Genomic DNA, 27693 nt, shown 5'->3' on the forward strand with positions numbered 1-27693 from the left:
TAAAATGGAATGCTGGTGTTGGAAGAAAGACTGGGTAGACCCCAATAAAGAATCAGGGAAGATTTACTAAAGATTTGCAAAAGATTTAGGGGAGATTGCCAGGTGATGGGAGTCCTTGTCCTTGCTGTTTATACATATGCGTATAATGGAGTGGTTATAAATTTCACACCGCTCTACGATGACATGGGAGGGGTTAGAGATGATTTTGATGCATGCCAATCTACCTCTGTACTGGAAAGTTGTGTGAAGGAAGATATCAAGTAAGAGAATCCACTACAGTTTTAACATTATATTTGGTAAGACTCAGATGGATCTTGGTGTATACAACATTTTATATTGCTGTCTTGTCTCTTAAACTTCAACTTACTGTTTTACAAGGTTTTACTGTATTATTATTACTAGTAATGAACTTGAAGAAAGGTTTGAAGGATTTTGGAGGAGGAGACATACATACACGAATGTTTCCTCCTCCTCCTCTTCCATGTTCTTTTCCTCCAAGGTTCATTGATTAATTTAATTAAGATAAGAACGAACTAGCCACTGAGAAACCACGGTGGCTAGTTCATTCTTATCAACTAATTCATGTTAACTTAATAAAATTGCTATTTAAATAAGTAGCACAGTTTACACAGATAATAATGTTTAGCAGCTTTAGTTTCATATTTTTTCTGCATGTGCAGTAACTTTTAATGCTGCATCAAAATATCATTTTGAAAGCATTTTTTAAACACTAAAAATGGAATTAAATTAAGCCTTTGTTACCAGCAAAACTCAGCCAAAAATATCTGTTACTTTTGAAATTAGTTTGTCATTTAATGGTACGTAACATGTCACGCAATCTGTTCACGACTGTCGATTTGATGTTTTACACCATGAATGTAACATGTTAATTTGTAAGACGTATCTTTATTTCTGACAAGTCTTAGAATTGATAAAATACGGCATTTAAATATATAGCGCATTTTTACTTGATCTTTTTTTCTTTAGGACATTTTACATTATCACGTGACTGATCCAGCAATTAAATGGAGCAAGATGTTTTCTCTAATGGAAAATGCCAAAGAAGAATTTCAATTGGAAGACTACCTCATCAGCGGCACTACACTGGAACAAATCTTTTTAGCTTTTGCAAAAGCACAGATAGAAAATTGTTAAATTTGTTTTTTCGAAATATATATATATATTTTTATACGAACTATATCAAATCCCATCACGGTTCCATTTTTATATATATTAATTGTTATTCATTTTTAAGACTTTTTTACTAAATTAAGAGGGTAAATTATTTTAATATTGTTTTGAAGACATTCCTGTTTGCAATTTGTGTCCGTTAAGAAAGAATTCTAGTCATTTGCAATATAATGCGTTGTTGACTTGACGATAGAAATTTTATTAAATATTACGCTTTGATTAGATAGAATATATAATTGTCTGTTACTTAAATGATGTATATAAATAAGCTTAAAAATCATAGAATTTGCTCAAAATCAAATTTTGCAAATCTAATAATCAAAATATCTATTTTGTCATATCCCTGTTACACTATGAAGAAAGACCTTTAACGATATTAACAGTATTAATTAATTAGAAATCTCCAAGAAACGAGTTAATTGTTAATCATAAGATCATCATTATGACGAAGAGCTAGCGTGTTTTGTCATATCAAAGTGAATATAGTGAGAAAGTTTTCAAAGTGATACTGCCAGAAATATGTATAACAGTATATCCATATATAAATTTTATTTTGTATTTAAATTTTAAGGTCATTCCAAATAAAAAATATATTTAATTTTTTTCACTGTTTGGTGTTTGATGTTTTGCAACTTACCTGATTATTATTTAAAAGTATTTTTTATATATGATTGACACTATTGCCGCTGAGGGCCGAAACCGCAGCCTCGACACCCCCTCAAGTTCCGACAAATTGGCAGAAAATACTGGACTCTATCGGTAATCTGGTATTTTCAGTCAGTGTTTTATAACAAGCTTCTTTGTTTCAAATGATAGTTAATAATAAACAAATGCTTCCGTTGTAAAATTAAATTCGTCTTTTTCACGACTGACTCCATTGGTCTTTACCATGGGATTTTAATCAGAGTGAAAACACATGCATAAGGTTGAATTTAACAAACTTTGACAGACTAGCCACAAGCAATTCAAGAGTTTGGGTGAAACACTGTGGTATCAGATTCTACAACATAAGGGAAAGATTTTTTACAAAGAAACCAATCAATCCATTATTTTAAATTATTCTCAAGTGGCTTGCTTGTTGTCAAACTTTCAGTTGTACTGAGATTGAGGAAATCATTCTTTTCTTTTTATGAAAGCAACTCCATGACAAATGACCCCTAACTGTTCTGCTATTCTGATGGGAAGGTATCTTACATCAGGTCCGGTTTCATCCTAGTTAGTTGTGGATTTGCCTGCCAGGAAACTGGGAATTTGCCATATTTTTGTTGCCTAATAAGAAGTTTCACATTTCCTTTTCTAGCAATTTATTTAATGTAACTAACGTTTTCGTCTATTTTGAATGGCCTTATTCGGGTTAAATAAAAATAGAACGTTGGTTATAAAATAAATCGGAACATAAATTTAAAACATTGAGATCTTGTTATGATCACTGTTTTGAATAGAATGAATAAACAAACAAAAATAAAATTATATGCTAAAATTAACAAGCTTAGTGCAAAATAAAACATCACTTAAATGTGTCTTTATAAATTTTGTTTTATAAATTCGTAGTCACATGACTTTTTATAGGAATGAGTAAATTAATCCACTTCTTCTAAGGGATTGTCTAGGAGCGATTGCCAAGCTGTGGATAACGAGTCGGCATCCTTGCTATTAATGCAGTTCTCTTTAAGGGATTTTGTGACGATTTCTAATGTTTCTAGTGTTCTTAGTTTGCCTTTGTTGTATATTGGTGTGATAATCTTTAGCTTTTCCCATTTGGCATACCCTGTTATACCCGGCTCACTTGCATATTGGGCTAGAGTGGTATTAAATCTATCGTTATAAGTATCGTACTTGTGCTCTGCTTTTGTTAATGATCTGTTTCTTGAGCCTATGTACATTAACTTCCTGTTGGTATTAAATCTATTGTCATCCGGCGGTACCGAGTATACTCCAGGTTTTCTGGAGTATACTCTGTATAAACTTCTTACCAATGCCTTTACCTTTGGCATTGGTAAGTTTATATATCTATGGGTTACGTTTGTATGCTAAATCTGCCTTGACCTTCTTGGCTATGATTTTGTTTGGCTCAATCTTAGGGTCAAAGTCAACCACTATGCATTTTCTTTGTTGTTTTAGAGATTTTGTATTTACCGCTCCCATTTTTATGTTGCCCTGTATCTCATGAGCTAGCCTTTCTATTAACTTACTGGTGTAACCGTGGGCTATGGCAATGTGTTTAATGCATTTTATTTCTTGTAGAGCATTCGTAATGTTAGAGCAATGGGTAAAAGCTCTTTGAAGCAGAGCCATGTATGCTGCTATTTTATAAGTATATGGGGGTCATTAGATGTTGAAGGGATAAAGATTGTAGGTTAGATTTATGGTACACCTTTGTAGTTATACAACCATTTCTCAACTGTATTTGGAGGTTGAGGAAATGGGTTTTTCTTGCTCTAACTTTAACGTAAGCCCAAATGGGTTGCTATTGAAAGCCTGCAGTATTCTATCCATGTCTGGCTTAATCTCCAAATAATAAGGATGTCATCAACATAATGCATTTATAATATAATTTTTGAAGCAAACTATTAATTCACACAAATCTCCAAATAGGGGGCTACCCATTGGAACACCTCTTTTTTGAAGATAGATTTGCTTGTTGAAAGGAAAAAAATGATGTGTAGCACATTAGGTGGGATAGCTCCAGGATGTGTGTGGTGTTTGGGTAGTGTGATATATATTATTCAAATAGTAGTTCCAACCAGATTACAAAATTTGATATGTTCAAACACAAATCATAAATTTCAAATATAACTTCAATAATAACAGAATAATCTTTTTAGTTTTTTATTAAGTGAAGAAACAGTAAAAAGTGTGTTAAATATTGTTAAGGTATACTGCCAAGGGAACATGGAGACAGTATCTATACCCCTAGCATTTAGATATTCATCAGAAGCTGCCACCTTGAATATTTCCATTCATTTTGTCAGAAAAGCTTGATGACAAAGAGAAATTTTTGGTAACCCTGGCTGCCTCCTACAGAATTCTGGATTGATTGTGGTTGGCAGAACACAAAGCTTTATCATATTTGTGCTCAGTCTGTTTTCATTTCCTGCTAGTGTATCAGAATAAGTGATACTTTTTCCCCAGCCGTGTATTGTTTAATCTAATGGGAATCTTGTAGATACTGCTTCTGTACCTTTCTGATTTGTTAGAATTCTACAAATAGTTGGACTCCTTTTTATAAACTATTCATGACTTTTTCAATCTAGCCAATTCACCGACTTCAAAGAGGAAGAGAATAGGAATTAAGTGAAGCTTTTATTAATGTCACTTTTGTTTGTCTGCATGAATTGATGAGATTGAGAATCAAATTCTTGTTTGAATATGAATTAAAAAATAGACGTAGAATTTGTATCTTAGTGATGCTATCTTGGACAGATGTGCGGTAAGTGTGGGTACATTTAATAGATTCTCTGAAAGCTGACAGTTTGTAATATTCCTGAAAGATACAGAACCAGTATCTATAAGGTCCTGCTAAGTTTAACAATATGGGGCTGGAAAAAATCGCACGTTGTGATACACTAGCAAGAATCGAGGACAGAGACTACAAACACACAATAATACAACTTTAACATGTTCTGCCAATCAAGATCAATCCAGAATTCTGAAGGAGGCCGCCAGGGTTATCAAATATTATGTTGCCATTTCAGGCTTTTCTGAGAGGAAAATATTTGAGGCTGCAGCTTCTGGTGAATATCTAAATCTAGAGATAAAGATACTATCCTTACCTTCTCTTGGAAGTATGCCTCAATTAACAATACTTAAAAAGTGAATAAACAGTGTACTTATCTTTTCATTTTCTTGATATTTTATTATTCTATTAAGTTATATTTGACTTTGAAATGCTCTAACACAAGAAAAATTTTAGGTTTTGTAATGTTGGAACTGTTACTCAAGTTTTTTAATGTAGAATCCCAACAATGATCTACATATTAGATAAAAACATTAAACCCAAATAATTCTGTTTCAAGCTGTTATTTCTTTGAATATTAACGATTTAAGTCTGTGTTCATGTTTAACAGTAAATGTATACTATCAACACAAGGTACTATTTCTTTCATTACGGGCACATTGATCCATAAAGGATCAGTCAGCATGGGTTGATGATACTAATTTGTGCTGTGATAAATTTTGAAAGACTGGGTCAAGTTCAAATCCAAATCTCCACAGCAATAGACATTTCTATTAATTATATATGCAAATTTGACTTGCTCCATGATCAATCTTCTGACATATTTCATCTTTAAACATAGATTTTATTTGTCAATACTAAAATTCTGCTATTAAAATTAAATAAAAATTGACAAAATTTAAATAATTCATCTTTTATTTAAAAGTTTTACATGTCTGGGATAATTTAACAATTCAAATAATTTTATGTATCATATTCTTACAAATTATACATAGTTAATATACAAACTTAAAATTTTAATAGCACGTATAGGTGTAGGTTCAGCCCGTCTCTTCAAAATTTTTTAATGGGTAATGTTCCGAATACTGCTGAATGTGATTTTTAAAATAATCGTATTGTTCCTTCAAAATTTTTGGCATTTCGTCATAAACGTCCATAAACATGTTGTCCACAAACGGCTTTTTCAGCTTCTCCGAACGAGCAAATGTTTGCATAACCTAAATGATATATTTGAGAATTAGTTCTATTTGATAAAAAAATTTATATATATTGTTACTCAATTCACATTAGAGTTAACTTCTTCAGAGTCTGTACAGGTAATTCCATTTGTGGTTCCCTGACTTTCCCTGACCTATTGAGCTCTCTACATTTCCCCTTTCCATTGTGTAATATTCAGCCAATTTGAATGTAAATGGTGAAGATATGTACCATTTCATGGTTTGTTTCAATCTTCCCAAGCATGCAGAATGGGACTTTGAGATTGAGTGAAACCAAACCTTCTATAAGGAAGCATTTACAAACATTACCCTGAAATATGAAATATTCAACACTACTGACAAAATGGCTTTACATATTGATTTAGGATGTTATCCTGATTATTGTGCCCAACACAGGAAGAAGTAACTTCCTGTGACCCAAAATGATTCCTGCCCAAAACATGATTGTCCAACTGAATGAAGTATGGAGGGTTGAAGACATGCGGCATGTTCAGACTGTCACCACATGCATTATTTATAGTTGGCATTATTGAAAGATCCATGCCATGTAACCTGTGCCCATCTGTATCTGGTCCTCAGAGACACATCATACAATTAATTGCAAAATGTACTCCCATGGCATTCACAAACTCAGATGACACTTTCTTGCAACAGAATTCTCAGAATGGAACTCAGCTTGTCATAATTTTATCAGTCTTTGAGTCATCATTCATGGAAAACCCATATGATTTCTAGCCTCAACACTTCCAGTGATTTGGAACCTTTGCCAGGTATGCATAACATTGATGAAGCTTCTTCCCATTATTTGAACGATCTCTTTCTGATAAAAAGCAATGATCTGTGCACAATCAAATATGACAAGAATTGGCAAAGCATAATTTCAGTACTTTGGAAATATACAGCTAACATTAAAATAACTACATCAATATCAAATGTTGACTGTTCATTTTGACACTGAAGTACCTAATCTATGTTTGTGTTCATGTCTCAGTTACAATGATTAGACTATCAATTTAAAACTCGTTTGGTGTAGTTTAGTATAGTAATTTGAACAAAACATACCTGTTTTTTTGTTTCTTCTTTCCATGCTTTTTCTTTTTCATCATCCCACCATCCTTGATTAACAATATAATTTCTTAAACGAGATATCGGATGATCCTTCTGGTGCCAAAATCTAACTTCGTCTACTGACCGGTAAGCTGTGCTGTCATCTGAAGTACTGTGATGTCCAATCCTTAAATATATGCAATGATAAAATAAATATTTCCTTTTTTACTATTGATAACATTATTTTAACAACAATAAAAATCACATTTACCTGTATGTCATAGCTTCTACAAGAACTGGACGTTTCTCTTCGACGGCTAACTGACGAGCTGCCTTTGTAACATTGTATACACCTAATGTGTCATTCCCATCTACTCTTATAGATGCAATACCATATCCTGGCCCTCTAGCAGCTTTTAAATATGATGTTTTAGAAAATTATAATATGTAAAAAATAATTTTATCCATAGTTATACATACCTATGCCATCTCCTCTGTATTGTTCGTGAGTAGGAGTCGATATAGCGTATCCATTATTCCGACTTGAGAAATAAAGAATATATTGTTATAATTATGTAAATGTGCTAAACGTGCAATAATTATAACATACCAAAAAAATATAATTGGACATTCAAGAGTAGCTGCAAAATTAAATGCAGCATGTGCATCACCTTCACTGGATGCTCCTTCGCCAAAGTAGCATACTACACACAATCCATTTTGTGCTCTTTTAAAAGCATATGCAGCTCCAACCGCTGAAAATGTGTAAATTTAATTCAATTTTACAAGTTTATTTTTAATAAGCAAAATACCAAAAATAAGTAAATAAAATATAACTCCTGAGCAAACGTATGGAATAGTTTGTAATTCTGGAAAAAATTATTTTGATCCTGAAATTATCAAACTTTTAATGTCTATAATATTTGTTGTTTGTTAGTGTTTACATACCAAATGTCATAAAGATATTTGCATAAATTACTTTGTTTAAAATGCTTCAACTTTGTAAGAGTTGAACAAAAATATGGAATCGTGAAAAACATGAATCATCGGTATTCCACACTTTTGCTTGATGTTCTGTAAGGCCATTTTTTGCTCTAATTACGGCCATAATTCTTTGTGACATTGTAGAAATAAGTTATTTACAGTTCTAGATGAACCTCTGGCTATGATTCTTTGACTGTCTTCTTTAAATCTTCTATGGTTGTTTTCTTTCATTTTCTTCAGAACACCCATACATTTTCAATGGAAGATATATCTGGACTGTTGGCAGATAATTCTAAATGTTGCATGTTATGTTCTTGAAACCATTGTTTAATTTGTCTAGTCCTATGGCATGATTCATTGTCATCACCAAAATGATCATCTGAAGTTTTAATAACTCCAAATAACCATCAGCATTCAACATACTGTTAAGAATTGTTATCTTGTTAACCCCTTTACAGGTTATACATCCCTATGTTATACTTTTTAGGAAATTTTCCTGATTAATTTAAACAGTCAGGATGAAGTTTTTCATATCTTCTGTATACTGATGTACCACCAAGATCACCATAGCCAGTACATATTTTTGATTCATCCTTAAACATAACTCGATGCCAGTCATCAAGACTGGACTGTTAAAGAGTTTTGGCCATTTCAAACAAATTTTTTTTTTGTTTTATTGTCATATATGGCTTTATTTTAGCTTTTCTTGAGTGCTAACCTATTTCTGCTAGCCTTGTCCTTGCTGTAGTGTCTGTACATTAACACCTGTTGAAAGTGTTTTGAATGTTCTGAAGAAAATGATGTCTAAAAAGAGCTACAACCTAGCAGTATTAAAGAAGATAGTCTTGTGGAATCATGCTTACAAGTTGATCCAGAACTGTGTAAAACACTTATTTCTACAATACCATAAGAAATTGACTGTAATTAGGGCAAACGTAGCGCTGCAAAATATTGTCAGTATTCCACACTTTTGCTTAATGTTTTTTGGGATTCCATACTTTTGTTCAACTCTTACTTTCTTTAAAATGCTGCAATTTATGCAAATTTCTTTACAACAATTCATGTGCAAATACTTTAATATGTCTATTATATTTGTCAATTGTTAAAAGTTCAACAATAATTTTGATGGTTTGATTATTTCAGGATCAAAATAATTTTCCACAACAATTACAAACTATTCCAATATTTTTCTCAGTGGAGTTTATACATTTAGTTAATGTGAGATAACATCAAGTAGAAGGTTAGTATTGATTCCTGTAAAGTTTAAAGTATTCAAAAGTGATAAAATTTTTCATTTTTGGCTCTTTCTACCCTATGAGCACTAGGAGTTTTTTCTTCCCCCTATCTATCATGGATTTTGCCAGACCCACAACAGGGGTAGCTTGGTAGTGAGGGAGGGAGCCTAACATATCTAGGACAAACTACTCATAAAGTAATTCCAGAATCAATCTCAGATCTCATAATGGTAGATTGACACCTTAACCACCTTGACCATCCAAATGTCACCATTACTTTATTTACAAAGAATAATAATTAGGATAGTTTGAAAAACTCTATTTCGATTCAGCTTCTCATTTAAAAATAGGCCTCATTATAGAAAACATTTTTTAAATATTTAAATTAATATAATTCTATATAACAGCATTACTTTATGAGAGATATATTTTTATTAATTATATAATCACTTATATTAGAGATCAATCATATCAATTTCTAACTTGATCAAGAAATTAATTCTTGTTCAATTAATATTTATGGAGGAAAATATTCATATCCTTTGATTCAGCACAATTTACCAACAAGAATTGGGAAATGGCAAATACCAAACATTTATCGTGAATAAATCATCCACACTGCTCGGTATTTGCCGAATGTTTGCTCAGCATTCAGTGAATAGCAAACGAGTGGACATTCTCTTACATTATATTCATATAAATGTAACTTCTTGTTATTCTGTTTATATTAATTTTTTATTTTAATTACCTTGAGGCATTTGAGTTGCCAATGTTGAAGATATAGTTACAAAATTCAAATCTCTTGCACCATAATGCACAGGCATTTGTTTTCCTTTCCCTATGTCGCCACAATTACCAAAACATTGATTCATAAAATTATCGAGAGTAAATCCCCGCCACATCAAGACTCCTACAAAGTGAAAACATTAATTAGTTCATTTTATATTATACTAAAACTGAAATAAATATACATGCAAATAAAGCCACCGATATTGAATTATTTACATTTACTATTAAAGATATAAAAAAGTAATTTTAAGCATATATTTTCTATAATGTTTGCATAGACTATAATAGCTATAAAGGTCATACCAGCTTCTCTATATTGTCCAAATACTAAATCTGCAGGATCAAGAGCAGCTGCACTACCAAAATGAGTTCCTTCCTCTCCGTAATTTGTCATATAGAATGAAATTCTACCTTGACGCTGAGATTCATATAGAATGCGATCCATTGTATTTAAAGTTGTCATACCTCTATACATTTTGAGTACAGTCTCTTTGTCAAGCTGAAAAATAATTTTTTTAATGAAATATTTTTAATTAAAAATTTTAATTATAAATAATTCATATACCTTTGGATCTAATTCTTTATTTAATATATTTCCTTCCCTGTTCATTAGCCTATAGACTGGAATTCCATCGTATATATCTGGCTGTACAAATTCAATAGTCTCTGTCCATCTTGATTTTGCTCCTAAAAATTCTGGACGGTCAACTTCGTCTAATTTCTGAACTTGTTGAGCAGAAGGCTCCTGCAATATAAAATTTCATATTCTTGATATTATTTTCAAACTATTATCCAAAAATCCTAATATGGTTTATCATTGTAGTTTTTAATAACTCCAAAATTAAATTACAGAATAATAAACAACAAATTACTTTATTGAAGTAAACAGTATTGACGTCTGCTTGGCTGAGCAGTTAAGATGGCATCCTACCACTCTGAGTACCCAGGATCGAACCAGACGGACCCTAGGAATTTTTCGGAGGGGTTCTTCAAGCTATATCTGGTTCTGTCCCTCACCACAGGCCTGGCCAAACCCATAATGGACTTGCCAAAAGAGGCCCTCTTAGTACCCACAGAACAGAGTTAAAAAAAATATAAAATAAAATAAACATCTATAACAGACCACAGTTATCTAGCAACTGCTTTGTGTTCACAATATTCAAACATTTAAAGTTAATTCAGCCTGATTATACACTACAAACTCAAAGATGCTTGCCAATGTATCAATTCTATATTTACTCAAAGTAGTTTTATGTTGATTAAAAACTAAAATTTAAGTAAAAACAGCAATTCTGGAAAACTTCACCCAAATATTTTGTTCCACAATAAAACCAAACACTAAAGTTTTAATAGATTATGACATTAACAATGTTGAGGTATGCCAAAAATGTGTCATATACTTGTACAATTAAAGGAATGAAAGTTATTTAACAAGAATTAAACAGTATATTTAAACAGTTTAACAGTTAAAGTTAATATCATTGGTATTCAAGTTTCTCTTCACTAAAAACTACATTAATAGCGAGGTTGAGGCCGAAGTTTTAAACGCAAAAACGTGTACGTCTGACGTTCGGCGGCGCTTTCCTGTAAGCCTAGTTTGACAATGGTGTTTGGAATGTCAAGCATGATTCTATTGACTATCCAAACACCATTGTCAAACTTCTGGGCTTACAGGAAAGCGGCGCCGAACGTCAGACGTACACGTTTTCACGTTTAAAACTTCGGCCTCAACCTCGCTAATATCAGATGAGTGAAGTGAGTATGCTAATGAGAGGGAGATTCTCTTGCATCTGTAAAATTATATCTTATTTGATGGCAACTTGCAAAACTTCTTTTCTATCAACAAGTTTCCAGAACATGTTTTTGAATTCTGCTACACGAGGGTGTATGTCGTGGTTGCCATTAAGATACTGCTAGTTGTTATTATAGGTCTGCAATTTTTAGTTTTTCATTGGCAGCATGCCTTATAAAACCAGTTCAGGTAGATATTGTGCAGTGATTGGCTACCATAATAGCCAGAGAGTTCTTTATAAGTGGTTTGAAGCTGTATGTACATGAAAACATGTTGCATCTAGATTGTCCATGTATTCAATTCTTTCAGTTAATTTATTTACACTTGATGAAAATTTAAGAAGAGAATGAATAACCATCCATGCATGTACAGTACATCAAGCTAGATAAATTTTCCATCATTAGACACACAAGTTCATACAGAATGATTACTTGCAGATAGTGTTTGCAATGGTTCCACATTTGTCTTAAGGACACAAGTGTTTAGTGATAATTTATTAATTAATTAAAATTTCACCTACTTTACCACTTTAAAAATAATTATAAGTGTCAAGAGTATAAGTGTCTCCTATAATTAAACATTCCTTGGTAATCATAGGCTTTACTTTTAAAATAAAATATTCAAATGTAGCCATTCTTTCATGTCATTATTCTGCTAATTAGTGAAAATGACTGTCCATCTGAAAATAAATTAGAAAATACAAGTTTGTAGGAGGCACTATGCAAAAATCTGAAAACTTCACATTAGACTTAATTCTATGATGATCTGTAAATACGAGGCGTTTTTTTAAAGTAAGTACCGTTTTGATATTAAAAAAACACAACTGCAATTTTTTAAATAATTTTATTCTTACATGAAAGCCTGTATCTTAATCTACCTTTCAACATAATTTCCTCTGACATGAAGGCACTTTTCATATTGTACAACCAGCTTCAGAATTCCATCCTCATAGAAACCTGCTGCCTGATTTGCCACTGCAGCACGGCATTTTGACATTGTCATCATCGTCATAACGCTAACTGCCTAGATATCTTTTCTACAGGAACAAGTGGTAGTCACTAGTCGCTAGATCAGGGCTATACGGAGGGTGATCAAGTTGTTCCCAGCCATGTATGTGTGATAAGATCTCGGGTTCGTTGAGCCACATGTGGACAGGCATTGTCATGAAACAATATAACCCCTTACTGAACTTGCCATGCTTTATGTTTTGGATGATGAAATTGTAAAGCATCTGTTTTCTCAAACTTTTGCAACAACTTTCTGCACCAAGTCTTCAATAATGACAGACTGTCGCCCACTACGCTCCTCGTCATGGACATTAGTACAGCTATCTTTAAATGCTCTAACCCATTTTCTTACAATTCCATTGCTCATAATGTTTTTTCCATACACCTCACTAATCTGCTGATGAATGTCAGCCACTTTTAAGTCTTTTGCATTAAAAAACAAATCACCATGCATACTTCATAATCAGTAGGATTTTCAAATGTCTGAGGCATTTTAAATACACACAAACAAATGTAAAAACAAACGAGTGCTTCCGTAATTGCGTCTGTGGCTAGCCAACAGATGTAGGTACTCGGCGCACATTCGCAGAACACCAATTGTAGCACTGCAGCAGTCCTATTTTAAAACGGTACTTACTTAAAAAAAACACCATGTATTTTGAACTACTTTAATGAATTAAACAGCAATATAAATATTTCCTGGTAGATAATAACAGTGGAATATTGGTAAAATTTTAGAAGCATATTTTGCCAATTATTTTCTAGAAACAAAACAAAAAATAATAGTAGTAAAAACAAATCATTTCAAAATAAATTATATTTTCAATTCTATAGTTCTACATAGAACTATAGAACTGAATTTACATACTACAAGATCTAGGTCTTGTAGTATCTTAATGGCGGCATGACGGTGGCACCACAGTACGGGAAAATACACGAACCTTCTCCGGAAACTTGCGGATTTATTCTGAGAAATATACTCTCCAAGTTTCACTAAATTTATATATTTAATAATTACATCTTCATTATACTATTCCTGCTAATTTGCAATTTCATATTGCTCTGCTATGTCATATCCTGTATTATAAGCATGCATTTTGTATACAGTTAGATTTAGTTAATTTTAATTCACTCGTATCTAATGTTTTGATGTAGCATACAATATAATTTAATGTATTATATTAAAACAATTACTTCAGATTTATTCTTTAAAAGAAAAAGACTTTTTAGAAAATTACATTCTTTGCATTTAGCATTTTTATTGCAGTGAATGTCTAAATGTCAATGGAAAATCAATAGTATACTTTTTATATCTTGATGCTCATTCATATATGTTAACAAGCAATTTAGATGTCCTTTTAATATTCAGCAAAGTATAAATTTTAAATCCCATATGTTTAGCACATACTATGAACAATATCATATAGGCCTATTAACGATAATTACAATGTAATATATCAAAACTTATTTTTATTTCATTGCCAAAAAATTGTCTTATTTAAAAGCAGTATTTTAAGTTTATATAGAAATACCATTTACATTATAAAAAAATCTTATCCAAAAATTTTTTATAATTTTTTTTAAAACAAAAAAGAAATGTTTCTTCATTTGTATTACCATCATTAATCACAATTCTTAGAAATAATATCTACATATAGTTACTGCTTTATTGGAGCACAAGCATTCTAAAAAAACTTCCTAGCATTCTTAACCATTTTCAACTCATCCTTCGGATTCTGAGGACGGGAAGGTTTGAAAACACTCGGTTATTTAGAATGTTTGCACTCTGATAAAGCAGGAACTGTACGTTTATTTATCGGTGTACTAAATTACAAATAACTTTCTTACTAGTTATATATATAATAATTTAACATTCAAATTGGTAAAATAACTCCCAATCAAGAAAACCAAAGTTGCTGTAATAGAGAAAAAGTCTAAGCATGCTCAACCTTCCAAGTATAAAGATATTTATTTCAATACAATCCCTCAAAAGAACTCAGTCTTTCAAAGAGATTGTATTGATGTTTATTTCAATACGCCACTAAACTACCAGTATAAAGCATTCTATTAGTTCTAAGCCCAACGACAACTGTTAAAAATAGAAGAAAACGTGTTTTTTGTTTAATTAAATCTAATTCACGCCGGTTATCAATAATTACGTATTTTACGAACATCAATAAGCGTCAAAAACGTCAGAGCTCGTTTTTTTGAAGTTTTGTTTGATTTTTTATCTCCATTAATGTATTGGATAAACAGAAATTAGTTTTCCAGGTGCAAGACAAATGGACGTCTTTCTAATAAAAAGCTATCCCGAAGAAGACATTTTGTAATGCCGAAAACATTTGAAAGAAAAATATGTAAGTTTGAACCTTGGATATATATTTTCATTCATAAATCTCACAACCAGAAAACTGATTTCTGTTCACCGATAACATTAAAGCATTGTATACCATTTTACAAATTCAATACTCCATTAAATCATTCTGAATTTTGTTAATCTTGTTATCTGGATTTTTGATATATTCAGTTTTAATTGCATAGCTTCTGATGTTTATCATCACTTTTATATTGCCAAAATGAATGAAAATAATGGCCACAGAGCTTCATCATCCATCTAGAAAATTTGATTAAACTGACAATGTAGTCGTGAAAACACACGTATGTTAACTGTTGTGAGACATGATTTTTAAAATATATAAAAGATCTGATGTAAATAATCCAATATAATCAGCTGACTGACTGCATATGAATGAAATAAACAAATAATTTCAATATAAATCAAAGATAAAAATTTGGTTTTTTATCCCACACACAATACTTAAACATAAATGAATTAATATATCAACGCTCACGCTTGCAGAAGTGCAAAATTTAGCCGTTAATCTTCTGTTTATCCGGAGAAAAGATCGAAGCATCACATGTGCCATATTGACTCGCAACTCATTTCAGCAACAGCAACGTGACGTCACTATTTTAATCAATTACGAATGTTCTAAATATATATTGTCGATTCTCTAATACATTAATTATTATTACTAATAATATTTAGTGTGTTAATTAATAAATAAATTGCAATAATAGCTAACATTTTAATATAAATAAATCGAAAGAGAAATAACTACATTTGGCAACACTTAAACGAAATGTTTTTTTACACGTGTTTTCGGGCGTGTTTACGGTCGTCCCTTTAATAGTAGTTTAATCAGAAGATTAAAGTTAAATGTAGAATAACTGTTCGTAATGGTTGAAGCCTGGTATATGGATGATTCTGATGCCGATCAAAGGCACGAACATCATCTGAATCCTAAAAAATATATTAATTTAGAGGAATTAAAATCTAAAACTGGAGTTTTATATTGGCCAGTAAGTTAAAATTTACGTAAAATTATATATATAGCGATTTCGTATTAAATCTTATAATTATCTTCTTTTAGATCGATGTGGATAATATAGAAAAAGAAGGTAAATTAGCTGAAATCAAGAAGGACAGAGGTTATAATTATGAAGATATGTTGATATGTTCCAAAGAAAAGTTGCCTGATTATGAAAACAAGGTCAGCTTTGCAGAATATCCATCGGCGTAGCCAGGGTTTTGTCATGGGGGGCCTAGTAGAGGTCAGCCTGACACAAAATTGAATTATTTCAAATTATTGTTCATTAAAATGAAATTTTCATAGGAATCGACAATAACTTAACACATATAATATGAAACTTTCTTTAATCATACGTTCTTGTAACATTAATGTCAAACTCTAGCAATGCGTTAAACAAAAATTAACCAATCAAATATTTTTTTTTACCATTCTACAATATAGTTAACCCCATCTTTAATCTGGATCTAGACCAGGGGTGGCCAACAGTTTTGCCAGGCTGTTAATTTTAACACACAGTTAGCCATTGACCTTTTTTTTCTTTTAGGCATCAGAATTTCTCACCTTTCATATTGTGAGGATATAAGGCAGTATTGCAAATCCATGCGATCAATTATTAGAAGTTAAGTAGCTAATATTGAGAGATTACTTGCGGGCTGCATAAATTTATTAAGCAGGCCATATGTTGACCATGCCTGATCTAGATTTTCAGTGGGTACACTACACCCAATTAAATTAGCTTCATCTTTCTTTTTCTTTTTGGAAATCGGCTCAACACTTTTTCAGCTGTAATTTTCTGGGGAGGGGCACCAGGTTAACTGGGGGGGGCATGCCCACCCATGCTCCTTCCTGGCTATGCCCATGAGAATATCACGACTTCTTTGATAGGTTGATTTCTTATGTAATTAAAAAAACTTTAATTGTCATTGTTCAACTTCTATGGCAGACTAGATTGATATAAATGATAATTACACATCATTAAAACCTTAAGTCACCAGTAAAAACTTTAATATACTTAATTTTCAGACAAACATTTTAGATCTACTACTAAGATCATCTTCAGGTCTTTTTTAATGTGGACATTGTCTACAGCAGGAGTTCTCAACCTTTTTCTTCCATTGACCCCCATATAGAAACTATTCTTTTCTGTTGACCCCCTTAAAATTTTTGCTATTTTTCAAGATTTTGCATAATACCTTGTATACCAAGCAAATTATTAAATCAGTTAATTAATTTCCCACATGATTGTTGTTGTTATTTGAAAACTATCTGAAATTTTTGGAAAAATACAATAAGTATCTGATTTTTCCATCCATCCTCAATTGACCCCAGGAAGTCCATATTAACCCTGTTGAGAATCCCTGGTCTACAGCTCTTATAAGATCCCAACAGCCAATTGGAATTTCAATTTTGAAATGTTAGAGGCTTGAAGATGAACTTGAAGATGTAACTTAGATCAAAAATAATTAAAAGAAACCCTTCTAACCTTTTTAACCCGGTGTGGTTCTATTTTTAGAATCGCTTCGTTCTATTTACAGATTAGCAAACGTTTTCACAGCCCCTCCTGGGCTCTTCTTCAGGCTTTGTCGAATAGGCCGTTAACATTCGAAAATATTCAATTCAAATTTCTTTCCGGAATATTAGCACGTGCGGCAGCTGGATATTTGTACTGCGCATGCTCGATGCTCCTCTCCTTTAAACGCTGTTTTCTAGGACAACGCGTTTAAAGGCTGGTTTTTCGTACTGCGCATGGCAGGTTGTCCTAGAAAACAGCGTTTAAAGGAGAGGAGCATCGAGCATGCGCAGTACAAATATCCAGCTGCCGCACGTGCTAATATTCCGGAAAGAAATTTAAATTGAATATTTTCGAATGTTAACGGCCTATTCGACAAAGCCTGAAGAAGAGCCCAGGAGGGGCTGTGAAAACGTTTGCTAATCTGTAAATAGAACGAAGCGATTCAAAAATAATTGCCTGAAAATTAAGTATATTAATATTACAAAACACCTTTCTTACTTTTTCTAGCAAATTTTAATTAAACAAACTAATGTTTTCAGCTATTTTGAATAGCCTTACTCGGGTTTAATTAATTGAAATTTTGTTAAACCCAAGAAAGGCTATTCAAAATAGCTGAAAACATTAGTTTGTTTAATTAAAATTTGCTAGAAAAAATGAGAAAGGTGTTTCTAATATTATCTAGAAGTTCTAGCTTATAGAGTATAGAATAAGTATATTAAAGTTCTTTACAGGTGATTTTTATAGATTTCTATGGTGTATAATTATTGTTTGTTATTAATTAATTATAATTAATTTATAGCTCAATATATAAATAATTTTTTAGCCATAACCGAAGCTCTGAATGAGGCTGTTGGATCAGAGCTGTAGATAGTGTCCATAGGAGTAAAAAAGTCAAGTAAACTGATGGTCTACGTGTGACCTTTTGTAAGATATAGCTCCCAGAAATTGGTCTATCTGGAATCTTGAAGACACTGAAAAATGAGGTAAAATTTAAAAATGAAAAATCCAGAACTATTTCTCAAAACAATGCTAAAAATCAATTCTTTTCCCCTTTTGCTAGAGATGGCTGAAGCTCATAAAACACAAAAATGTCATAGCACCAACTACTTCTAGAGCATGATTGAAATCATACTGTGTGCTCCATTAAATCTATCACATGTTTAACGAGCATCCCAGTCAAAAACTTTTGGGGCAAATATCTCACCAATGGTCACAGTTAGATTTAGTTTTCCTTTGGCTTTTTGGGTCATCTAAAGCAGTGGTCAGCAACTGGTGGTCTGTGGACCATTGATGGTCCACGAGAAAATTTGGGTGTTGTGGAGAAATTTGTACACTGATCAACTGAACATTACACAAAGTATTATGAAAGAAATGCAAAATACTTAGTTGCTTTTTTCACTCATTGGGGGTTTTTATTCGAGTCTAAAACCAAATACGAAGTGACTGTTATCAATAAATAATGAACAATAAACAATATTGTGAGTGCAATTGTCGTCCTTCGTGGAAAGCGCTAAGAATCCATAAACTTATTTCAAACAAGCAGCAATGAACTGTAGGCTTGCATTAATTTGTTATATTAATAATTAAATACGCAAGTTTCATATTAATATAATAAAATTGACAGGTCGGAAAGGGATCCAAACCCCCTAATTTACAACTGCAATTTTACCAAATGGATCTAAGTTGGTCCATTTTTAGACCAATTTTTCACTGTCTTAAAAATTGTCCCAGTTTGAGTGGTAGTGTGGTCACTCTACTTTTTGTCCACACTTTTAACTTTTATTCATTCATTAATTTCATGATAAATAGTTTGGGAATTTCAAAGATGCTTTTTTTCCAATTATATTAGAATCATCTATGGAAATCTATCAGAATTTATAGTGATATGATATACTATTTAAACATAGTGGCATAATTTCTGAGATTTAAACTTTATTTTACATCAATATATTTCAGTGGTGACATGCATAAAATATAGAGATATAGAGCTTTATTTTAATATAGAGATATAGTTATACAAATAAAATTTTGAAAAAAAAAATAATGATAATTTTATAAATTTTGCAACAACATTGCTTTTTTTATAATATTTATATTTAAATCTCAAGTTTTTTTAATATTCTGTTTATATAAGCAATTGTTGCTCATTTGAAAAATTAAAAACAAACTATAATGTGTCGAATTTTGCTTATTAAAGAAACTTTATCAAAATATTTTTGAAATTACTTTTAAAAATAAATAATTTAGAGAAAGAAAAATGAAAACTTGATGTATCCTTAAGCAAACATATTATTGGTTAAGAAATACCTTGATTTCACTTATGATTCACGGTTACAGAATCAGAAAATATATACAGATAGAGTTATGTAATCAATTTATGTTTATAAAATATATAAGTGTATAAAAATTACATAGAATTTAAATATCTCGATTCTTAGAATAATTTGCTTTTTTCTTATTTTTATTTTGATTTTTCTGTTTAATATTTTTTTAAAAAACAGAAATTAAAGGAATAGTTTCTTATTCAAATTTATTACTTATTCTACAGATCCAAAATAATGATAAAATATTTCTTGCGCGTTAAATTTTTATAAACGCAATTACAGTATATCAGTTTAAAGATTAGCCTTTTTATATACGATAATGCCACTCGATCACAAGGCCACTTTATCTCCGTAGAACAAAATAGTCCATTTTGTTATAGGTAAATAATACCAGATTGCAAATAGTTTTTGGCATATATGTAATAATGTTAACAATAATAATAAAAACTAAGAAAAATTAATTTATTTAGAAAATTTAATTAAAATCAAAATATTTCTGTGTGTTAAATAAAAGCCAAACGAATGTCATGTAATCAAAATTTGATGTATATTTTTACATAATAAATGAAATGTTTTAGAAAATAAACAGAAAACGAGTAATTATTTATTGTGACATTGTCACAATGCTATGTTGCAATTTTTAATTTTCTTTGAATTATCCAATACATGTAAAACAGTACTTAGATTTAGTCTTGTAGGCTTTATAAAAAAGTTTTGAAATTTAAAAACATTATTGTAATACAGTAAAATACTGTATTTTTTTATGTTTTTGCAATAAATGAGAGTACTTTTGAGTATTTCAAAAAGTCTGTAGGTGGCCTTGACTTATTTTTTAAAATTCAGCACAGTTTTTAATCATCCATTGCATACTAGAATGTGCATAAGTAATTATTTAAATAAATAATTTAAAAAATATGCTCTCCACCTCATTAGTAAGGCCTTGCCCCTGTACATAATACTTTTCCTGTTAGCAATAGTCATGCCAGTCATCTAACTTCTTTCAGGGGAAAAGTTTTTAATTGAAATAACATGACCCAGTTTGCACCAGAAGTTCATATATATAGTTGATTAGAGCCTCTTACCCCTAAGCTTTTCACGTCTGGTCTCGGCTTTCATCTGTCTAACTCCGTTCTCAAGATTAAATTAAGGAAGGACAGATGGATGACAGTGGAAATTTATAGGTCTACAATTTTTTTCAAATTGTAGCTTAATGAAGATACAAATTTTATATGCTTCTTTTCCCAAAAAGTAATATGAATTGCAATCAGCTTACAAAGGGATATGTCATTATTTCTACTTAGAACGTTCATGTGCCTTGATCTGCAAACATTATTTTGTTTATAACAATACACATATTTGAAAAGTTTCATAAAGAAAGGGCTATTTGAACTGATCTAAGAATTAATTTTTAGATTATAATGATTATAACTGTATACTAAACAGTGCAGTTTCACGAATAACGATTGTTTTATGTTCAGAATTTATTTGAGTAATCAATTCTTTTAGTTTACATTTCTTCATAATGAGTAGTAAGTCATATTATGTTCTAATATGATTATTTAAAATACATTATTAAATCAGATTAATCTGTATAATTTTATTTATTTGAAATTTAACATATTTTAATTAATTTATCATACAGCAATTAAAAAAATTTATATATAAAAATTATTTTATTTAGATTTATATGTAAATAATAATTATATTTTTTAATGCAGTTAAAAATGTTTTATAATGAGCATCTTCATGCTGATGAGGAAATTAGATTAGTATTGGAAGGAAGTGGGTACTTTGATGTACGAGACAATAAAGATAAGTGGATCCGGATCAAGGTAACAAAGGGAGATTTGTTAGTGCTTCCGGCAGGAATTTATCATCGATTTACTTTGGATGTTGATGTAAGGAATTAAATATTTCTTGTCAATTTAGTATACTTTCCTGTTGTTAACATTATTTTTTGTTAGCTAAATATTTAGTATTATTTATTAATATTCCTTGAAAAACTAACATCTTCATTTGCTTCCTCCTCCTTTTTTTCAGTAAGTTAGATAGTTGAGATAGTTGTCTTTTTATCTTTGCTAATTATTTAATTAGTTTATAATTATGTAATTTCTCCTGATATTAAAATCTTAATAGTATCAATAAGAATGGTGATCCCAACAACAAAAGAAGAATTATGTGCTCAATAGGTTCAAAACTACTTTATGGAAAACGGTGATTCAGACAGCTCTTGATTTTTGGACATCACTCTTTTATACATAACGTATTGATAGGCCTAAATTGCTATTTATTTTCCAAACTCATACTTTTGTGTTTTTTCAACCAACAAACAACTTGAACTATTAAACAGTGGTATATTTTACTAGTTTTAGCTTCGTAACATCAAAGTCTGTCCAAAAAAAGGAACCGCCATTTATTTACCGTGTGTTCCAGAATACGAACTTTTTGATGACCAACCTTTCTTTGTAGGCTACTTGGCCATCAAAATTAAATCATCCTTTAAAAAACATAGAAAAATATCCAATTAAAAATACAAATTTAAAAATAGAAATTTTTTAAAATATACCTCATACGAATTTATAATATTTATTTTCAGATAAATATTAAATTATGTATCATTCGGTCTTGTAATTCAACTGAACAAACATACTTAAATTAATTTAAATGCAATAAATTATCACATTTATAATGATATCATTATACATTTAATATATTATAATATGTAAAATCAAATTTACAAATTTATATTGAAAAAATTACATCAGTTTTGTTTTTTTCTAAATCTATCACTCATCACACACTTAACACAGGTATTAATAGACTTATTTCAATTTTGAATTAGTTCAAGACAAATTAATAGCTGTAATCTTCGGTGTTGTTGTATTTTAATAAATTTTTGTTTTAGTTTTCTATTTTCAAAAATGTAATTTTAAAAATATGGCTTATAATCAGAATAAATATCAACAAATTGTACTCTTCTGGTAATTGCTATTTTTATTAATTATTTTTTGATTATGATTAAATAAGTAAAGAACAATATTGTTAGTAAGATATACAGTAGAGTCTCGTACAATGTGCAAATAAAGCAAGCAAGAACCCTCAAAATTTATTGATCAGAGGTATACATTTTTTTTCAACTTATAGGCCAAGGTTTAAACTTTCATAAATCGTGTGATAATGCAAGTTTCGATAACACAATTTCCTATGATGCGTAACGAATACCCCGCGTTGTACGGGACGCTACCGTAATTGAATGCATATATGCAATTATAATTCAATATTAACAATATTAAAAGAAATAATCTCTGATTATATCTTTTATATTTACTTTTTAAATTATTTATGTAATTATGTTGTAATATCTTTTAAACAGAACTACATTAAAGTCAACAGATTATTCTGCGGTGAACCAGTATGGACTGCAGTTCCAAGACCAGCTGAAGAACATCCTGCTAGAGAAAAGTATTTGAAAGCTTTGCATTGTGAAATGGCAAAATAAACTTAATTCAGATGTATTTACTGAAATATGCTTAAGTGTATTCATATATGAAACAGTAAAATTTCTAATATTTTTATATTAAGTTGAACAGAATAATCTAGACAATTCTGATGATTTTCTAAAAATACTTTTATTTGTATTTTTCTAAACATAAATATTATTGTTAAGAAATATCTGCTATATATGGAATGTTTTAATAAAAGAAATAAATGAAATTTGCATTTAAAATAATTTTACATTTATAGCATGATAAATTATGATGATATCAAATGTATATGTTTTTCTTTTCTATGTATAGAAATTGTATGTATAGAAAAATTAATTTCAATTAGAAATTAGTTTTTAATAATATATTCCATTTTAACTCAAAGAATAATCGCTACAATATATTTTCAATCTCACACACACAACATTGAATAGCAACAAAAAGGTTTATTCGATCAGAAAACTAATATTTTTGATCATTTTTAATGATCTTCATCAGGTTGATGTTGCACAAATGGAACATTTACAAATACTAATGGACATTGAACATAAATATTTGAATGTCAAACATGTTTAAATATAAAAATAAATATTTATGTTCTAAGTCTATTAGTACTTGTAAATGTTTCACATGTAATTCGTGGAGCATCAACCTGATGAAGATCATTAAAAATGACCAAAAATGTTACTTTTTCCAGCCGGATAAACCTTTTTTTCTGTTATTGTCTTCCATTTTTAACAATATAAATAAATAAAACTGCTAAAGTTGAGATTACCAAAAGCCATTAATTAGAACCTAAAATGACCTGAACTAAATTGTCAAAACATTTTTAATTAAATAACGTTGACTTTAGCAATTTCTTTACCTATATCGTTATTGTGGTGGTGTCAAGTTTTGTGAATTTTTCATAAAATTATAAGAAAATGGAATATCATTGTTGTTTTATTTTCGCTTTTTTTCCACTTCTTTTTGCTCTTAAAACTTTTAGAAATTTGCGACATTTATATCCTCTCCAAACAGACTGAACCATACGAGCAGCCTGATGCCTTTTCCTTCTCTCTTTGGCAATTATTTCTTGTTTTTCTTTTAAGTTTCTCTCTTGCATTATATTGTTGTATTCTTCTTTAATCGGCTTCATTTCTAATTTCAATAATCTGAGTTGTTCATTTAAATTTTTAATTTCTCTTTTAATTTTCTTGCATTTGTCTTCTCTTCCAAACATTTGTTTGTCATAATCATTTATCACATTCTGAAGATTAGTTTGGAGTTTTCGATCTTTATCTCTGAGCTGTTTTTCTTCTTGTAAAAATTTAAAATTAACTTCTGCATGTAGACTCATCACAGATTCAATTGATTTTTGCAAATTCTGAGATTCAATTAAATGATTTTTATATACTTCATTAATCTCCTCTTCACATGCATTCTTTATCCATGCTTTCTCCTCCGCTCCAACTTCACTTACATAGTTAATTTCATCATCTAATGCTTTCAAAACACATTCGTGTTGTGAAGTAGATTCTGTTTTATCTTTGATATCTTTCAACTGTTTCTTTAATTCTTTAATACTCTTCATATTTCTGTTAATCTTATGATTTAATAACATCAGACGGTTTTGTTCTTCGGCATTCTCCTCGGCCGACTTTTTAATCCTTTACTTTCCATAAGTCTACAAGTATTTTAAAACTTAGACAAAATTCAAGAAAAATTCCAAAATTTTCTATTGAATAATTATTAGAATATAATAAGCTTTGCACATACTCATTCTCTATTGGAATTCCATTCAATACTCTTTGCATATTCTTTGGTAGCTGTTTCACTTCTGAATAATCCAAAAATCTTTCATTCTTGTCCCAGCAATCAATCATATCACTCCAACTCTTTCTCACATCTCCTGGCACCATTTTTAAATGAAGTGAAGAATCTTTTCTCTTCAGATTCAAAAAATGACTTATAATATGCATTTTCAGAACAGCATCCTCTAATATATTATCCATCTTTGAAGACCATAAAGTAATTCTAATCCTTTTGTTGTGTATTAAACTAGAGGTTCCCTAGGCAACCAAATAGAAACAAACGAAATTAATAAAATATGAATAAACATTCATATTTTATTAATTTCTGTAATTATTCTGTAATGTTGCACAAGGCAATGAAAATGATTATGAAAATAAACTCTTATCGGTCCCAAGAATTTTGATACATTTTTGCATTCGGTAGAGTTATGATAATGAAAGTATATATTTTTTTAATTTTCCGATAAAGTTGAAAAAAAGACAAAAGACGTTTTGAAAATAAGCACTTCAATTATTATAGTAAAAGTCAAATTTTTAATGTCTTATGTATTTTCGAATAAATATCATATTGAAACCTTATATTCGTAATAGAAAGTTGATAACAATGCAGGCCAAGTATTGTTTCTACATAATGCAATACTTGCGATTCTGCGGTTTATTTATTGTTAATAGCGAGGTTGAGGCCGAAGTTATAAACGCGAAAACGTATACGTCCGACGTTCGGCGCCGCTTTCCTGTAAACCTAGAGGTTTGACAATGGTGTTTGGAATGTGGAGAATGATTCTCCTGACTTTCCAAACACCATTGTCAAACTTCTAGGCTTACAGGAAAGCGGCGCCGAACGTCGACGTACACGTTTTAGCGTTTAAAACTTCGGCTTCAACCTCGCTAATTTCGAAGTTCTCTACGTGTTTACCTGTTAAACATTTGAAGAAAGCCGGAAAACTCCATGCCGTCAACCCGTTGATGAGGCACGAACCTGCGACCAGTACTGAGGTTTTAAATTATGAAATCTATTTAAAATAGCTTTTTATCGAGGTTTATATAGATCACGATCCCGTAATCATTTGCGGCAGTTGCCATTTTGGGGCTTATGGATAGCGTATACCCCACACTAGTTTCCTGTGTGAGTAGGTTATATTTAAGTGCTCAAAAAGTGAAATAATGGGTTATTGTGTGCGTTAAATTGTAAAAGTAAATCTTCGGATGTTAGATTATTTAGATTTTTTGCAGATAAGCAAAGAAATGCAAGGTTGGTACAGAACTGCAGAAGGGATAAATGACAGCGATCTGAACATTCTAAATTGGGTACAATTGCAGATTTGAATGAAACTGTTGGGACCTTAACAGAGCCGTGGAACATGCCCGTAGGAACAAAAAAGTCAAAGGAACCATACCTTTACGTGTGACCATTCGCGAGATATAGTTTCTCGAAATCAGCCTCACGCGATGGGGAGTCGCGACGCGCACCGCGCCTTCAGTTAAGACTCGCGTTTAACTATTTATCTCACGCGACTATGCCAGTTTTGAGTAGCCCACTTGACTGTTCGTGGAGTATTTGATGGTATAGTTTTAAGGAATGGGGTTCGTCCCCACGCGGGCGCCGAGGTTCGAGCGACTACATGCGGCGCGTCGGTTAAGGCAAGCGATAGCATGCCTTGGCCAACGCGAAGCATGGAAAATAGACAGTAGTACTGGTTCAAGGTAAATACTGTGTTTGGTCATGCATTTATTTGTTACAGGCGTTGATCGCCGTGCCTATAACTTAACTTGCAAGCAAGATGGCGACCGGAACTGCCGCCGTTGGGTTTCCACATTCGGACAAAGGGTCGGATGTTGGACTTTTCTTTATTCTTTACAGATAAATATTGTTAGCTTGTCTGATCACCGTGCTGGGCTGTCTGTTAAACACGCGACAAGCTTAGCGAAGCACGCAGCGTGACTCCAAATAGCACCTGGAAGAGGGACCCGGGATCGAATCCGAACGGGTCGAATAATCCCCAGGAATTTTTCGGGGGGTGGTCCGTTCGGATATGTCGGGCCCCGTCCCTCACCACCCGGTCGCCCCATTGTGGGCCTGGCCGAACCCATAATGGGCCTACTAAAAGAGGCCCTCTTAGTGCCCACAGGGCTGTCTGTTAAACACGCGACAAGCTTAGCGAAGCACGCAGCGTGACTCCAAATAGCACCTGGAAGAAGGCTGTACACTGATTTGGGGGGCTGTATCACTCTTAGTGTCAAATATATAGTGTTCCTTTGACTTTTCTTTGATATTATTGCATCACTTTAGAAAATGCCTCAATAGGTGATAAAACTAATGCAACTACTAATTTGATTAGTTTCAATCAAGACACCAAATGATAGGGATGCTTTTCTTCCTTACAAGTTACATAAAATTATGTTTGCATAATCATCCGAAATTATTATTAGACCGTAATCTCATTTTTAAATGTAATTTTAGTTTAATGTCGTATAAAACCAACTG

The 27693-nt window shown here is 31.3% G+C and overlaps 3 protein-coding genes across 3 annotated transcripts in view; 2 read left to right on the forward strand and 1 right to left on the reverse strand.

Moving 5' to 3' along the window:
- Positions 1-1796, forward strand: part of LOC136984955 (phospholipid-transporting ATPase ABCA3-like) — a 59650-nt gene extending 57854 nt beyond the window's left edge. Inside the window, 1 exon segment of the mRNA XM_067282102.1 lies at positions 988-1796. Within this exon segment, the coding sequence (XP_067138203.1) occupies positions 988-1155 (168 nt within the window). The 3' untranslated portion in view covers positions 1156-1796.
- Positions 1797-5545: 3749 nt separating this feature from the next.
- Positions 5546-15698, reverse strand: BckdhA (Branched chain keto acid dehydrogenase E1 subunit alpha). Its single transcript, XM_067282114.1, has 9 exons — positions 15572-15698; positions 10486-10665; positions 10224-10419; positions 9880-10041; positions 7523-7667; positions 7393-7454; positions 7184-7325; positions 6928-7099; positions 5546-5865 (listed from the first exon to the last, which is right to left on the reverse strand). The coding sequence occupies exons 1-9, from the start codon at positions 15644-15646 to the stop codon at positions 5689-5691; spliced, it is 1311 nt and encodes a 436-aa protein (XP_067138215.1). The 5' UTR covers positions 15647-15698; the 3' UTR covers positions 5546-5688.
- Positions 15699-15871: 173 nt separating this feature from the next.
- Positions 15872-23525, forward strand: Adi1 (acireductone dioxygenase 1). The gene is made up of 4 exons (XM_067282119.1): positions 15872-16082; positions 16154-16273; positions 21649-21828; positions 23304-23525. Exons 1-4 carry the CDS (start codon positions 15960-15962, stop codon positions 23427-23429), a joined length of 549 nt encoding a protein of 182 aa, XP_067138220.1. The 5' UTR covers positions 15872-15959; the 3' UTR covers positions 23430-23525.
- The last annotated feature ends 4168 nt before the right edge of the window (positions 23526-27693 follow it).

This window comes from Centruroides vittatus, unplaced genomic scaffold, assembly GCF_030686945.1.
Source record: "Centruroides vittatus isolate TY-2023 unplaced genomic scaffold, ASM3068694v2 contig_941, whole genome shotgun sequence".
Classification (NCBI taxonomy): domain Eukaryota; kingdom Metazoa; phylum Arthropoda; class Arachnida; order Scorpiones; family Buthidae; genus Centruroides; species Centruroides vittatus.

What these genes read in the sequence shown, in the direction of transcription:
- BckdhA (XM_067282114.1), bottom strand. Translation starts at nt 15,646, where the DNA reads ATGGCACATGTGATGCTTCGATCTTTTCTCCGGATAAACAGAAGATTA. An exon ending in AATTTTGCACTTCTGCAAGC is followed by an intron (nt 10,666 to 15,571) that starts GTGAGCGTTGAT and finishes TTTATATTGCAG; the next exon opens with GAGCCTTCTGCTCAACAAGT. An exon ending in GTAGAAGCTATGACATACAG is followed by an intron (nt 7,100 to 7,183) that starts GTAAATGTGATT and finishes CATATATTTAAG; the next exon opens with GATTGGACATCACAGTACTT.
- Adi1 (XM_067282119.1), top strand. Translation starts at nt 15,960, where the DNA reads ATGGTTGAAGCCTGGTATATGGATGATTCTGATGCCGATCAAAGGCAC. An exon ending in TGCCTGATTATGAAAACAAG is followed by an intron (nt 16,274 to 21,648) that starts GTCAGCTTTGCA and finishes TTTTTAATGCAG; the next exon opens with TTAAAAATGTTTTATAATGA. An exon ending in GATTTACTTTGGATGTTGAT is followed by an intron (nt 21,829 to 23,303) that starts GTAAGGAATTAA and finishes TCTTTTAAACAG; the next exon opens with AACTACATTAAAGTCAACAG.